The sequence below is a fragment of the Canis lupus genome, chromosome 32 (assembly GCF_048164855.1).
Source record: "Canis lupus baileyi chromosome 32, mCanLup2.hap1, whole genome shotgun sequence".
NCBI lineage: Eukaryota > Metazoa > Chordata > Mammalia > Carnivora > Canidae > Canis > Canis lupus.
The window spans coordinates 21441548-21457538 of record NC_132869.1 but is presented as its reverse complement, the minus strand read 5'-3'; the positions used below and the strand labels follow the sequence as shown (position 1 = coordinate 21457538).

The 15991-nt window shown below is 38.9% G+C and overlaps 1 protein-coding gene across 4 annotated transcripts in view; it reads left to right on the top strand.

Moving 5' to 3' along the window:
* Positions 1–15991, top strand: part of MYO5A (myosin VA) — a 183936-nt gene that overhangs the window by 118783 nt on the left and 49162 nt on the right. For all 4 annotated transcript variants that reach the window (XM_072808558.1, XM_072808557.1, XM_072808556.1 and 1 more), the window contains exons 17-23: positions 924–1010; positions 1098–1206; positions 3881–4092; positions 5008–5164; positions 9023–9262; positions 10230–10478; positions 13772–13865. In XM_072808558.1, coding sequence (XP_072664659.1) covers positions 924–1010; positions 1098–1206; positions 3881–4092; positions 5008–5164; positions 9023–9262; positions 10230–10478; positions 13772–13865 — 1148 coding nt within the window. The remainder of the gene's footprint in view (positions 1–923; positions 1011–1097; positions 1207–3880; positions 4093–5007; positions 5165–9022; positions 9263–10229; positions 10479–13771; positions 13866–15991) is intronic.

Genomic DNA, 15991 nt, shown 5'->3' with positions numbered 1-15991 from the left:
TTCTGGAGGAAATGGGAGACAGAAAGAGCTGCCACAGCCTGGGCCACTCTTCTGGATAACCCTAGGGGCTGTTACCTTCCATCAGCCAACCCCATCACCTATGGCCAACAGAACACTTGAGAAGACAGCACAGCAGAAGGCTCAGAGAGGGTGCTCAGGGCTTAACTGGGAGAGTACCAAGAGTGATCATTCAGCAAGGGGCAGGCCTCGCTATTTCTTTTCTTAGTGTCAGTATAATGTGAAGATGCTATTTGTCTAGCATTAAATAGACAAAGTATAAAAGATATAGTACAAAATAAAAATAATTTGTATTGGTGTGGACACTAAATGCTTTGTATGTACACATGAAGTTGAATAGAACTTTTAGAAAACCAGTATTTAAAGAAAAATAATTGAATGAATGCAATTGAATTGAATAATTTGAATGAATTTAAAGAAATTCAATTGAATAATGGAATTATTAAAAAATAATTGAATTCAAATAATTGAATTCAATTCAAATAATTGAATATTTAATTTAGAGGAATCTGCAAAGCTGGCTAGTCTTTATTCCAGGGAAGCTATATATGGTGAGGTAAAGATTAAGAGAACAACTTATCAGACCAAGCCATTTAATGAATATGGGCAAAGTAGTGAAGAATTTTGGTTTTTTAAAAATATGCCCAGTGGTATTTCTTATAGGTTTGTGGCATGAACTACAAATAATGTTTATGGCTCCGCTCTTTATTTTTACTGCTAATTATCTCTTCCCCACTGTCACACAGAGTTTTCCATTTTGATATCTGCTCCAACTTTGGAATGTTTTCTATTTTATCCATTTGGCTCCTTACAAAAGAATTTTCTCTCTGGACCGAGGAGAGTAATTTGTGGCTCTAGCCAGGCTTCTTTATATATCACTGATGTCCATTTTCTTTGACATGTAGGTTTGACGAGAAGAGGGCAGTACAGCAGCTGAGAGCCTGCGGTGTCCTGGAGACCATCCGCATCAGTGCTGCGGGCTTCCCCTCACGGTCAGCTGGGCGGGTTTCAAATATGAGGGATCTTCTGGGAGAGATTTTTGCCCCTTCAAGTAAGCTGATGTGAGTTTCTTTATACAGGTGGACTTACCAAGAGTTTTTCAGCCGTTACCGTGTCCTAATGAAGCAAAAGGATGTGCTGAGTGACAGAAAGCAAACATGCAAGAATGTGTTAGAGAAACTGATACTGGTAAGAAAGAGTCCCATTTACCTTTACCTGAACAGGTATTGGCCAAAGGCCTTGTGATTGTAATATTTGAAGCCCCTGGGAAATTCATAAACTACTAATGCAGATTATTTTGCATACTATGTTAGAGGTGAAGGCATACTGTGCTTAGGATGCTAGGCCCCCTTGTGAGGAGGGTGGTCTACTGTTAGGAAACAGGAGGGTGAGGCCTGGACCCAGACCTCAGATACACTTGTTTAGAGTTTGATCATTATCAATTAGAGGTCATCTTGTACTTACAGAAGATATCAGGCCAGATATACTGTGTGATTAAGAAAAAATAAGCCTTGCCCCAAGGTAACATAGTCTGTCTTGGAAATTCATGCATTTTAGAGGTAAGTATAATATGCCTTAAGGTCTATTACACACAAAAGAAATCAGAGGAAGACAAAGCCATGTGTGCTATGGGAAGGAGGAATAATTTCAGGGAAGAAGTGTGTTTTGAGTCAGGCCTTAAAGAATTGGGAAGATAGTAAAAAAGTAGAAAGACATTCTAATAGGGAGCAATGTATGAAAAAGTAGGAAAGCATAGAGTTGGCTCAGAAAACAGTAAACTGTTTTGTTTGCAGTATAAGATTGGTATATGGGACGGTAGGGATATGGTTAAAAAATGTAGGTTGGTGTTTGAAAAGTCATGCATGCCAAACTAGAGAGTTTTAAAATTTCAGAATGTATCACAGTCACCTGGATGGCTTGTTAAAATAGATTGCTGGAGAAAAAAAAATAGATTGCTGGGTTCCATCCTGCAGAATTTTTTTTTTTTTAATTTATTTATTCATGGGAGACACATAGAGAAAGGCAGAGACATGGGCAGAGGGAGAAGCAGGCTCCATGCGGGGATCCTGATGAGGGACTCAATCCCAAAACCCAAGGATCATGGCCTAAGCCAAAGGCAGATGCTCAACCACTAGCCACCCAGGCACCCCCTTCCTGCAGAATTTTTAATTCTGTAGTTCTGGGATGGGCCCAATAATAAGGATTTCTAACAAGTTCCTAAGTGATGCTGATGCTCATCTGAAGACTCCATTTTGAGAACCAATGATATAGTTTATGAAGAGTTTAAGATGCATGAAAGATTTTTTTAAAAGACTTTATTTATTCATGAGAGACACAGAGAGAGAGAGACAGAGACAGAGACACAAGCAGAGGGAGAAGCAGGCTCCATGCAGGGAGCCCAATGTGGGATTTGATCCTGGGTCTCCAGGATCACGCCCTGGGCCGAAGGTGGCACTAAACCGCTGAGCCACCTGGGCTGCCCCTCATGAAAGATATTTTAAAAAAATATTTTCACTTGTTTGACAATAGTTTGAACAGATTACCTCACTTTGAGGTAATTAGTCTTAATTACTGACTACTAACTAAATGTAATATCTCTTCTTTGGTAATAACATTTTTTGGTTTCTTGGGAAGAGCTAAGGCCACTTTCTTAGTAATGTGTAAAAAGAATCCTGCTTTTGGGTTTGGAGCAATTCCTTTTTAACCTAGATTCAGGTGGGAACAGAAAGCAAAATTGGACAGTCCTACACCCAGACCACGTCGTCACCCAGACCACATCAGACCTGGTTCAGGGATGCGCAGGGTGGTTTGACAGAGGAGGCTGCATGGTAGAGGAGAGCAGGGGTGGAGTGGGGAAACTGAGGCAGGAGAGGGAGAGAGGAGCCACCTTCTAGCTCAGCTTATGTCTTCAGCTAGACTTCCTATGTAAACTTTATTGATTTAAATAAAAATAATTTTACATGATTTATGTATATATGGAGATTTCTGATTTTTCTGGTTCGTATACAAGATAGGAGATGACTATATACACTGAAAAGTGATTTTCTTTGTTTTCCCTTAGAATTTTAGAACATGGTAGTGATCATTATAAATAAATTCCACTCTTCTTTTGATATGAGCATGGTTAATAACCTGCATCCTTCTAGAGGAGGTACATAAGAATGTGATAGACCAAAAATAACATGCATGTTTATGTTGGACTCTGCTTGTAATCCAAAGGCAATGAGCAAGATAAGCGATTATGTTCCTATAAAAGGAGTTTTGAAATTTATAGAAGGATTTTAGATACATTTATAGAGATGTGTTTATTTTCAAATATTGTTGATAAAAGCAACAGATAACTGTTGCAAATTTAACTCCTGATGTGAACACGCAAGTTTCTTGTTTAATTCTTACTTTGTGTGCGTGGCTTCTTGCCTGACTCTTCATGCTGGTGTTTTTTTGTCCCTTCAGCTTTCTCATGGAACATACAGCCTGATGTAATGCTTACAGCCTGAGTCAGTCAGAGGGAGTGTCAGCATCTCCATTTCCTTGAGATATTTAAAATGCAAACATGTAAACAATAACTGCCTATAACCCACAACCAAGTTTTTGGCCTCAGATAATAATTTCAGGTAGAATGATTCTGGAAAATAACTCTTAATTAAAAACTGCAGTTTTCCTTAAAATCCCTTCTATTTGCTCAACTTGCATAGGATTAAACAGTCTGACTTTATTAGTTAATTGTGATGTAGTCTAAGTTTTAGTTAATAGAGTCATCCCTTTACTGATTCTGCTTGTAGACATTTTTTTCCTCTTTTAGAAGTTCATTTATATGGTCAACATTTCTACTTCTGAGTATACAATTTCTTCCAAAACATAGGACAAGGACAAATACCAGTTTGGTAAGACAAAGATCTTTTTCCGTGCTGGTCAAGTGGCCTATCTAGAAAAACTGAGGGCAGATAAGCTGAGGGCTGCCTGCATCCGGATCCAGAAGACCATCCGAGGGTGGCTGCTGCGGAAGAAGTACCTGCGCATGCGGAAGGCGGCCATTACTGTGCAGAGATATGTGCGAGGCTACCAGGCCCGATGGTAGGTTTCTTGGTGGCCTGTCCAGCCTGACTCATGGCCCCGGAGCCCAAAGAGCTCATCTGGTTCATTGTCCAACTGAGGACAGTTTTCAGTGGTCTTCCTATTTGAGAAGGCAACACCCTGCGTCTTCCTAGTTTCAAAGAATAACATCTACTCACAAGACCATTAAATCGAAGGAAATTTCACTCACCCTTATGAATCATTTAGATTCATCTACCAAAAAATTACAAACTACTGCCTACTTGTGTCCTTGGTGTTTTTAACTTTTTGTACTTTTATGTGGGCTTGAAGAAATCTTCTGTAAATTAAAAACAGTCATGAATATGTGCTCGTTAATAATGATTCCATTGAAGAGTTTTCAGGAGCAATTAACTGAGAAGATCTAGAGGAGAATGATACCTAGTATGATTACATATGAGGATGATTTTAATTTAGAACTGTCAGTAGAGATGAATTAATGATGAAGAACTTCTGCCCAAACAGGTAGATTATGGAGAAACATCACACATTAGCAATGGCTAGATGTAAGAAAGCTGGTGCTAAGTAAATATGGGCTTACTGTGGATAGCCAGTCACTGATGTAAAGGAGACACAGCTGAGGTAATAAACACTGTCCTAGAAAGAGAGAACTCTTCTGAGCTTCACTTTCTTTTTTGTAAATCTTTTTTGTAATATCAGGTAATATGGGACATCCTACTATTCAGGGAAGACTCAAATCAGATAATGAATGCAACAATATTTGGGGGAACTATGAATTGCTATATGAATATAAGTGATTTTACATGTGTAATATTAGAATTATAACAATGGAGGTACTACTTGTTATGCTGAAGATATTGGTGCTTTAAGTTTCTGCAAAATGTACTCTTGGGTTTTTCTAATTACTGACAATGCACCACCCTTTTCTTTGGCCAGCTATGCTAAGTTCCTGCGCAGAACCAAGGCAGCAACGATTATTCAGAAGTACTGGCGCATGTATATAGTCCGCAGGAAATACAAGATCAGACGAACGGCCACTATTGTTCTCCAGTCTTATTTGCGAGGCTACTTAGCCAGAAATAGGTATCGCAAGGTGAGGCATTATTTCCAATTTTGTTTATTCATTCCATTAACATTAATCAAATTCTACATCTGAACAAAATACCACAGGAGTTCCTGTGGATATAAGAACTGAATGGAGACAACCAACAACTAAAATATATTTTTAAGTATTAAATGCATATATTAATAGAATAGTAGAAAAAATTACCTTTCTCCCCTTATCTGTGTAATTTGAAAAAAAGTGACTATATTAATTTCCTGTGGCTGTTATAATAAATTACCAATTTTAAGCTTTTGGTAGCTTAAAAAACAGAAATTTATGCTCTCAAAGTTCTGAGGCCAGATGTCTAAAATCAGGATCCCTGGTCCAAAATCAAGATGTCAGCAGGGCTGTACTCTCTCCAGAAGCTCCAGGAGAGAATCTGTCTCTTGCCTCTTCCAACTTTTGCCAGGCAGCTGCCAATAGCCATGTGTTTGTGGCTGCTTCACTCCAGCCTCTGCCTCCATCTCCATATCACCTTCTTCTCTGTGTGTCTAACATTGTTTCTTTTGTCTATCTCTTATGAGAATGCTTGTGATGGATCTGAAGCCCACCCAGATAATCCATGATAATCCTCCTATCTCAAGATCCTTAATTTTTTTAAAAGATTTTTTATTTGGCGGGGGAGAGAGAGAGAATGCGTGCACAAGCGTGGGGAGGGGGAGAGACAAGCAGATTCTGCAGTCAACATGGAGCCAGAAAGTGAGGTTCAACCCCACAACCCTAAGATCACCATCTGAGCTGAAATCAAGAATTGGAAGCTCACTGACTGAACCACCCAGGTTCCCCAAGACCCTTAATTTAATCACATCTGCAAAGACCATTTTCCCAAATAAGATCATCTTTACAGATTCCAAGGATGAGGATCTGATGTCTTTGGGGGCCTTTATTCAGCTGACTGTGATGAGTTTTGAATAGGTAGACTACTATGATAGATGGGTAGAAGATTGTACCAAGAATGAAACAACTTTAGAAGAATTTAGCATAGTGAAAAGGAAATAAATTACATTAATGTGCTTAAAAGTTGTATTGACTAGAATATGATGCTCCAGAAATTTTTAAGTAATCTTTATATCTAGCAATAATCAAATGACTAGATAATAGATTACCAGATTAATCTTAATCTCACCTCTGACAGTGTATGATCTAATTGATGGAAGATTTTTTTTATAATAAAGATTTTATTTATTTATTTGACACAGAGAGATCATGGGTAGGTGGAGCAGCAGGCAGAGGAAGAGGGAGAAAGAAGCTCACTCCCCACTGAGCAGAGAGCCCGACATGGATGGAGCTCAATCCTAAGACCCTGGGACCATGACCTAAGCCGAAGGCAGATGTTTAACTGACTGAGCTATCTAGGCGTTCCTTGATGGAAGATTTTAATCTCTCACTTTGGCAAGGTTTTGAGTCTGTCCTTTAGGGTATATTCTCAATAAGTCAGAAATACAGTCTAGATCTTAGAGCTCAGTGGGCATCACCTTTAGAAGGAGCATCAGAGTGATTTGAGGGACATATCTCTGGTAACAAGCAGTGCATGGGCGTGGCCAAGTCTCATTTATGTGTTTATTTTACTCTTATTTTGAAATAATTTTAGACAACAAAGAAATATGGAAAGTTGATGCTTAAATGAGCATATTTTATAGCTATGTTTTGAAGAAAATTTGAAGACAGCTACTCTGGGTCTTTCTCTCTGCCACACCTTCTGGTGCTTTTTCTGTATAGGCATGAGCTTTCAAGGAGGGGAAAAGCCTTATTAAACTTGACCTTTTAGATACAACAAACTGGTTCCCCTCTTGTTTTCCTCAGGAATATTTGAACTGGGCTAGGAGGCCATCAGTTTAGCAGAGACAGACTCTGGCCAACTCAATCCCCACTGTGACTGGACACGTGGGGGTGGCAGGTAGAGACAAGCTCACATACAGGCCAGTAGCACCCCTGTCAGTTCTCCTTCTAGCTGTGTCCAGTCCAAGCTTCCCCTTCATGGGATTTGGGGGTCTTAAAGGGAGAGCAGGTATTATTCACTTCTTTGACTCACTGATGGACTTGAGTTTGGGAGTGAAAGCTCTAATTATATACTGTTTCCATTTGACTGAAATTTCAGAAATGGATCAATGCTCAAAGTAACGTGGAGAGAAGGAAATGGCATAGGAAAACTGGTATTAATAGCTTTGCCACTGTGTTCTGAGTTTTAAAGTTTGAAAGCCTTCAGTTTCCATCACGGATTCTTATCCATTTGGTCACTAGTCACCCAGATAAGACAAAGGGCTCCCTCAGGACTGTGACATTCAGGGGGAGCTCAGAATGCTGGTCTCACTGTAGCAGGATGCACGGTGACTGCACTGGGTGGAAGCTGAAGGCTGCTTTGGCATTAGGAGAACAGCTGGAAAGGGCAGCCTTCAATTGCCAAACAGATGATTAAGGTCTCCTAAACACCTATGATTTTTTTTTTTTTTTTGTATGTAAGACTTAGCTACTTAAAAAAAAAAAAAAGACTTAGCCACTTATTTCTTAAATGTTTTTTCTAGAATGTTACATTTTTTCTTTGTTAAATAGTCTAAAAACCAAATTTGTTCTTTTAATGATTTTATTAAACTATTTGAATAGATTTTTACATGTAAAAAGTTTCATGAGAGGTACATTATGTCCATTTGTCATAATTGCTAATACTTAATCAAATGCATATATTTAAATATCAGTTATACAAGAGTCATTTCATAAAATCATAGACATTTATTCATAGAGACACAGAGAGAGGCAGAGACACAAGCAGAGGAAGAAGCAGGCTCCATGCAGAGAGCCTGACGTGGGACTCGATTCAGGGTCTCGAGGATCACGCCCTGGGCTGCAGGTGGCACTAAACCACTGCACCACCGGGGCTGCCCTTATTTTTCTTTTAAAGCTCCATCCCTACCACCTTTAATTTCATAAGTGGATTCCTGCTACATTTGAAATAGCAATGGGAAATCCTTAAAAATAATGTTCCTCAAATATGGCAAACAAGAGTGTCATTTTTTTGTTTCTTAGAGGAAGAATCAGTAAATTAGTAGTAGACATTGCAGTATCCCTAGTGTTGGCTTCTATAGTCAGCTTACTACTCATACCTCATGTCTTCAAGCATACACCCAATGAACAGTGATATGGTATCAGGAGTAAGGGTGGTGGGTCAGTCTTTTATTTTAATACCACACAGGTCTGTTCATTTTACAGGGGATCATCTGTTGCTAACAAAAATCATACACCAATAAGATACCTAATGTTTTTTTTCCTTTCTTTTTAGAATTGTTCTCCTTTTAGTATTCTAGTGCCTTTAATTTAGACAGCTTCTGTGTATATACTCTGCTTATCATCATATGTAAACATATAACATGAATAAACATTTTTCTGTATGGTTCTCAAATCACATTTTAAATTCTACTTTTCAAATCGCCTTTTAAAATAATTTTGTGGGGGATCCCTGGGTGGCTCAGCGGTTTGGCGTGCCTGCCTTTGGCCCAGGGCGAGATCCTGGAGTCCCGGGATCAAGTCCCACATCAGGCTCCAGGCATGGAGCCTACTTCTCCCTCTGCCTGAGTCTCTGCCCATCTCTCTCTCTCTCTCTCTCTCTCTCTCTCTCTCGCTCATAAATAAATAAATAAATAAATCTTTAAAAAATAAAATAAAATAAAATAAAAATTTTGTGCCTGCATAAGTTTGTGAAATGTAAAATCCAAATAGTGTATTGTTGGTTCAATCTTTGTATCTTTCCACCTAGGCAGTTTATGGATTCTCCTCCTCATATGTGGGTTGATAATGTTGAACCTTGAGTCTAGTCCAGGGTCTGACATTACCTGTACTTATCCTTCTCTGCAGATGCTCCGTGAGCACAAAGCAGTTATCATTCAGAAGTGGGTCCGGGGCTGGCTGGCTCGCACCCGCTACAAGAGAAGCATGCATGCCATCATCTACCTGCAGTGCTGCTTCCGGCGGATGATGGCCAAGCGCGAGTTGAAGAAGCTCAAGATTGAAGCTCGCTCTGTTGAGCGCTATAAGAAGCTCCATATCGGCATGGAGAACAAGATTATGCAGCTGCAGCGCAAAGTTGATGAGCAGGTGTGTTTTATTCAAAAGCCCTGAGAATGGGGCATGCCTAAAGAACTCCACTGGGATTAATTTCAGCAGTGTTTGCCTTTGGCTTTACTTTTCAATCATAGCAAAAAAGTAAAATAATAATGACACTAATGTCATTATGGAAATAGTGACAAGCTCATAGGTAAGGTTATACTTGCAAGGACTAAGGGAGGAAATTATTCTGAGGAATACAGCCAGATTTATTAGCACTCCAAGTTATTTATGACCAAGAGTCGTATTGTACTTTATACTTTATAAATCTCTTTCATCATCATTACTCATTTGCATAAAGTATTTTTTTACATATAAGTTGTTTAACATTGAGATATGGTAAAAGAGGTAGGAAGATGTCCATGCTTCTGAGAAGCAGATAGTCTATTTGCAGGGCTAGTTTTATTTCCTAGAGATAGTTACTAAGTAATATTTTAGCACATGAAAATGATAAAATGCTAATTAACGATACATAAATACTGAGGAGGGGAAAACATAATAAAAGCAGGATTCATCAGGAAGAGGGAGGAGTGGGAGGAATTTTGAGGTAATAAAGAGTTTTGTAAGTAACTTGTGATTTTGAGGCCATTGTATCATTTTTATGAATCCCTGACTAGCATATGGCTTTTGGTAGAACACTGATTTATTTTCAAAAGCAAGTGTAGATCTATTTCTGGTTTAAGAATCAGGAAATTAAGAATTCACTGTGGTAACTCACCTTGTGACCATGAGAGAATCCTATCCATGTTGCTCATGATATAAAACAGAATTAATTCTCCCTGTTTCCTTTTTGTATCATTATGAGGGTATTGATTGTAAAGGTTGTGGTTAGTATTTTGGTTAGATACTACAGCAGTGCTATGATGATATAGCATGAATATGATGAATAAATATGGTTTTCTCAAAATGCATTTGATATATATATTTACCTATTGTTACTTATGCGTGTGTTTAAAAGAACAAAGACTACAAATGCCTCATGGAGAAACTGACTACTCTGGAAGGAATATATAACTCAGAGACTGAGAAACTACGAAGTGACTTAGAGCGTCTTCAACTAAGTGAGGAGGAGGCTAAGGTTGCTACTGGACGGGTCCTCAGTCTGCAGGAAGAAATCGCCAAACTCCGGAAAGACCTGGAACAAACTCAGTCAGAGAAAAAATCTATTGAGGAACGTGCAGATAAATACAAACAGGAAACTGAGCAGGTAGGAGCTCTTTTTTATAACCCCATCTACTCCTTTCACAGAGGAAATGTGCTGTCATCATGACCTGGCCCATGTGGCTCAAGGTTGGTTTCAATCAAAGGTAAAATACAAATGTCAGTTTGTTTACTGTTCATTGTTAGTGTTTTCCAAGCATTTCTCCCACATGATGGATGAGTAGTTGTAGGTCTTTTAGTAGAACCTTTGACTCTAGTAAGAACAGAGGCAAAGCAGTATTGTGAGAATTCATGGCCAAGTACCTACTCTGTCCTCTTTTCCTTTAAATACATAGATCTGGATGAAGTGTAGACATCTTGTTCATCAAAAGAGTTAATGAGTAAGAAGTCAGTCAAGCAATGAAATGTCACTAGCTGATAGTACAGTACAGATCTTTATGGAAATCTGCAGTAAGGCTGTGTAAGAAGTCCAAGTGGGAGAAATCCAAATGTCGAAACACTGATTGTAGCCAAGAGCTGGTATTCAGATAGAACAACAACAATGCTTATAGACTGGTGATTTTATATTACAAATTTATATCAAAGTTTACATCAAAACTTTATTAAGTACAGAAAACATTAAGGTTCTTAAGTACCAATGCAATGTGTTATTTAAGCAAAATAAAAGTACCTCAACATAAAGCTTACTTGAAAAAAGTGATAGATTTTCATAAATTCTGCTAGTATTACCACCTTCAAATGAAAACAGAGATGACTATTGGCTGTAACTACTGGCAAGGCTTCCAATTTCCTGTACTTTTTCTGTACTGATATATATATGTGTGTGTATATATATATGTGTGTGTGTGTGTGTGTGTATATATATATATATATATATAAAATTTTATTTATTTGAGAGTGTGCAAGCGTAGGGTGAGAGGCAGAGGGAGAGAGAGAGGGAGAAGGCTGAGCGTGGAGCCTGATGCGGGGCTCAGTCTCACAACCTTGAGATCACGACCTGAGCCCAAACTGAGTCGGACTCTTAACCAACCATACCACCAAGGCTCCCCTGTACTGGTTTCTGAATATTAACACAGTGTATGCAGTGAGAACCTCAGAAGGCACTTAGGTGCAATTCAGATGGGATAGTGTAGCTAATAAAATTGCAATTTTCCCATGGTGTTCAGGGTCTTAATAATTCTTCCTGTATCTCTAGCAGATCTGGGCTCCATATACAGAAATAGCAATGGCATTAATATGTTATTTTGACATAGTAAGCTTATTCATCAGAATTCAAATAGGCATTCAGAGGGATACTCTTGAGGTTTAAGAACTCTTTTTTTCATTTCTTGAGTCTACAGAAGCTCTTCATAGATTCTTGAGTCTCAGATTCTCAGATTCCTGAAGAGGAATCTGAAGTATTTAAGAGTATTTAAGCTTGATAGGAGTATTCTCTTCTCGGGCACCTGGGTGGCTCAATCAGTTAAGTGTCTGCCTTCGGCTCAGGTTATGATCCCAGGGGCTCCTTGGGATGGAGTCCCACGTCAGGCTCCCTGCTCAGAGAGGAGCTTGCTTCTCCCTCTCCCTCTGCTATTCCATCCTGCTTGTGCTCTCTGTTGTGTTCTGTCTCTCTCTCTCTCTCTCTCTCAAATAAGTAAAATCTTTAAAAAGAAGAAAAGGAGTATTCTCTTTTCTTATTCAAAGTCAAGTTGATACCTTTCTAGTCTGAAAGAATGGCACACTTGAAGAGATTCAGATTTTTCCTTTCTCTTTTATTATCTTCTGCTTTTCCCAGAGACAGCTATAGATACCACCATTAATTCTCTTGAGCAGAGTATAGTAATTGGGAAAAATGAAAAAAATTTCACTCTGACAGCCAGCTTTATGGTCAGGAAAGCTACTTTCCCAACCATTCTGATCAAGGAGCCTAGAAGATACTCTAGAACTCTTCTTTGTAACCAGGAGTGTGTATCTGAATCTACTGAAGAGTTTTTAAAAAGATAGCTGCCCAGGCTTTAGAAGTATGGGGGAGGCACATGTGTTTTGTAAAAGCACCACAGTTTATTGGCTGCACACTGCTGACAAAGAGCAGTTTCTCTCAAGAGCATGTCAGGAGTTCCACCCTTTCTAGTGAGAGCAGCTGTTAAGGCTATTTCAGTATGGAGGGAAGAGACTGGGCCATCAGAAAGAATACCTTCTGGACCGACTTCTGCTGTGGCACAGTGTTCCCATCTAATTCCCTGGTCTTTAGGGGTCCTTAGTCACAGAGCTCCCTTTCTCTGTCTCTGAACTCCTGATAACCTTCTCTTTATTATTAAAGCTATTGCATTAACATGTGACCCTTGATCTTGGGGTTATAGTTTGAACCTGATGTTGGGCATAGAGCTTACCTTAAAAAGGAAGGACGGAGGGAAGGAAAACAAGCTATCACTCTAAGAGTTCCTTGAATTTATGCTTAGAGAAAGGAATTCAGATTTCAGTCATCATAAGCACACATTTATTTCATAGGTGAACTGAGTAAGCCATAAACTTTGCAGAGTTAACCTTTGGTTTTGAGTTTTGCTTCCTGGGATCCTCATCCAACTGGGAACTGGAAAGTGAAAGGGCGAAATGTTTTGTTTGCATGTGTATGTGTCTGATTTGGGGGGGCAAAATACACATATACATAACATAAAATTTACTACCTTAACCATTTTTAAGTGTACAGTTTTGTGGCATTAAGTACTTTCACACTGTTGTAAGGCCAGAGCTTAGACATGGACTAAAAGGACTAGTTTGTAACCTTCTAAAACTCTTAAGAGGAGATAAAAGGGCAGTTTTCTTTCTCAAGACAGGTAGCAGGGAGCTTCAGAAGGAATTCGGTGAATTCCAGAACCAAAATGCCTTTCACATCTTTCTTAACCTCCTTAATCTCTCTTAATACCTGAATCATGAGTACCCATAAGCTTTGTGTTAGGCTGTTGAGGTGAGAAGGCATTTTCATTCCTTCAAGAGCAAACGCTTACTAGGTGCCAGGCAATTGCTAAATGCTCAAGGTACAAAGTAAAACAACAGCAATTATCTCCATCTCCCAGAGATTTCTAGTTTCTGAGGGAAGTAGAAGTAAATCATTTATAAGGGTTATGACGAGACACATACAGGGTCCTGTAGGAGAGATACCTAATTGGAGAGAGTTTCCAGGAAGACCCTCTGGAGGGGGCAATGTTTGAGCCAAGTTCAAAAACTGACTACATGGACCGAGGTAAAGAAATGAGGCACAGAGACATGGAGGTAGGGAGGGCCTGCGGTATGCTTTTTATATCCAGTACTGGGCGTCCCCTGTCTACTGCTGCCATCTGAGTGTATTGTTTTATTTGATAGCTGGTGTCAAATCTGAAGGAAGAAAACACTTTGCTGAAGCAGGAAAAAGAGGCTCTCAATCATCTTATTGTGGAGCAGGCTAAGGAGATGACAGGTAAGGCTCAGGTGGGCATAACCTACTGTACTCCAGCCAAATGCAGACCAAGGTTTTAGAAGTTACAACTTTGCTTAGAGCTGAAATATTTTAAAAAGTTGACATTGTCATCAGTAAATTTATGAAGTTCCAAGAGGCAAGCACTGGAAATATTTTGGTTGATTTAGTTGGTGAACTTGTCATCTGGTCTTTCTTTGCACAAATGTGAATTCATGTGCAGTCAGAATCCTATGTAATTTTTTAAAAATTAATTTGTTCTTTGTGATATATTAGTTATAGCTTATAGGATTCTATTGAACTAGGAAGAAATCGTGAGCTAATATGTATATGTCTATGTGTATTTATTTTTTGCTAAAAAAATGGTTATTATTCTTTCAAGATCAGTAACTCTTTTCCACCCCCCAAAAAAGCAACTCTAATTTTTTTTAATAGAGAACTAACTAGATGTAGATATTTATTCTATTTGCTAGTTGTGAGATAGATAAGAATGATGATAATTAACAAGGAGTCCACATATATATAAATGTGGGCTAAATGATACAAAGATCAAAGCTATAGTAATTGGTGGTAAAGACAGAGAGAAAGAGATGGGTTGGAGTGAGGATATATTTTTATGAAAAAAAAATCACCAGAATATTATCCTTTTTGATGTGGTATTCAGAAAAGGAATAATAATCTCCTGATGTTTTGAGATGAGGTATTACAACAATAATGGTGTGTTATTACTGATGAGGAAACTGAGGGGGGGAAGTACCTGTTTATGAGTAAAATTAATGAGATCAGTTGTTACAGTGTTAAATTTTGGATGTCAGGTAGGCCTCCAAGTAGAGATGTCCTGAAAACAAATTGAGATTAAAGATGAGAGACAGAAAGAAATAGGCCTTTGGGTATCCATTAAAGCTATGATGGTAAGAGAGCCCTCTGTGTTTTTGCCCCCCACTACCTTCTCCCTCCCAATTATAGGGAATAATGGAAAGAGAAGAAATCTGGAATTAAGCCTTATGGGATGACCACAAGTAAGGGATAAGGTGGAGAAAAGAAACTAGAAAAAAAATGATATTAAAAACAGTCATTGATCATGGAAAGGAGGCTGCTAGGATGCAGAATGTGATGGGAAGATCCAGAATGAGGAGAATACTTGAAATTGGATCACAAGAACAAAGAGCTAACATTGGATTTGCCTAGGGAAAATTTCTTGGTAGCTTTATGCAGCTTCTGCAAATTGGTGAGAATAAAAGGCAATTTATAGAATGTTAGAGGAGAAGAAATTCATTCATTCATTTACACATTATTGACGCCCTACATTAGGGAAACACTGTGGTGGGCACCAGGGAAGCAGTTGTGACAGGATACTTGCTGCCCACACCCTTATGGAGCGGACAGGGAAAGAAATGGTGAAGCAGGCGAAACAGGCAGGGCAGCTAATATTTAGCTCCAAAACATGAGAATAAAATGGGCCTTATCAATATTAGGAAGCTTAACATTTATAAATGTGACTGATTGGCTCATTTAGGTAAAACATACAGCTGAGATCTGAGGCTCTTTGCTTTGCTTTATCTGTAGTCAGGGGCTCATCTCGTCTCCAGATGACATCCCAGGCAAATGCAAGCTGCTGGCAACAGAGACAGCAGAATGGGATGGTAAATGGGTGCCCCCAGCAGCACACAAGAGAAGTAGTGACACAAATGACCAGGCATGGGGGCTTTATCTGGTTTGAAATGGGGGAGTGATTGGAGAGGGGGTGATTCGACATGGTAGAAAAATTGTAAGATCTCAGCCTGGGGACGGAGCAGAGAGTTGACACAGAACATAGGACAACTGGTTTCACTGGGAAGTCGCCACCCTCAGAGATGTGAGGAGTATCTCTGACTTTTTGACAGAGTATGCTAATTTGGACAAAAGAGTTTTATAAGAGCCTGAAATATAGTGAAATAAAAAATACTAAACAATGAGTAGTGGAGCTTGTAATGTGCTGTAAACAGTGAATGAGCTAATGGCACTAAATCCATAGTACATGGAAGACCTCAGTAGATGATTGTTATTAACAAACTATTATATTTTCTTGTCATGATGTTTTCTTTCTCTACATTCTCTTTGTAGTTCATGGTGCTAAAAGTAAAACCCTT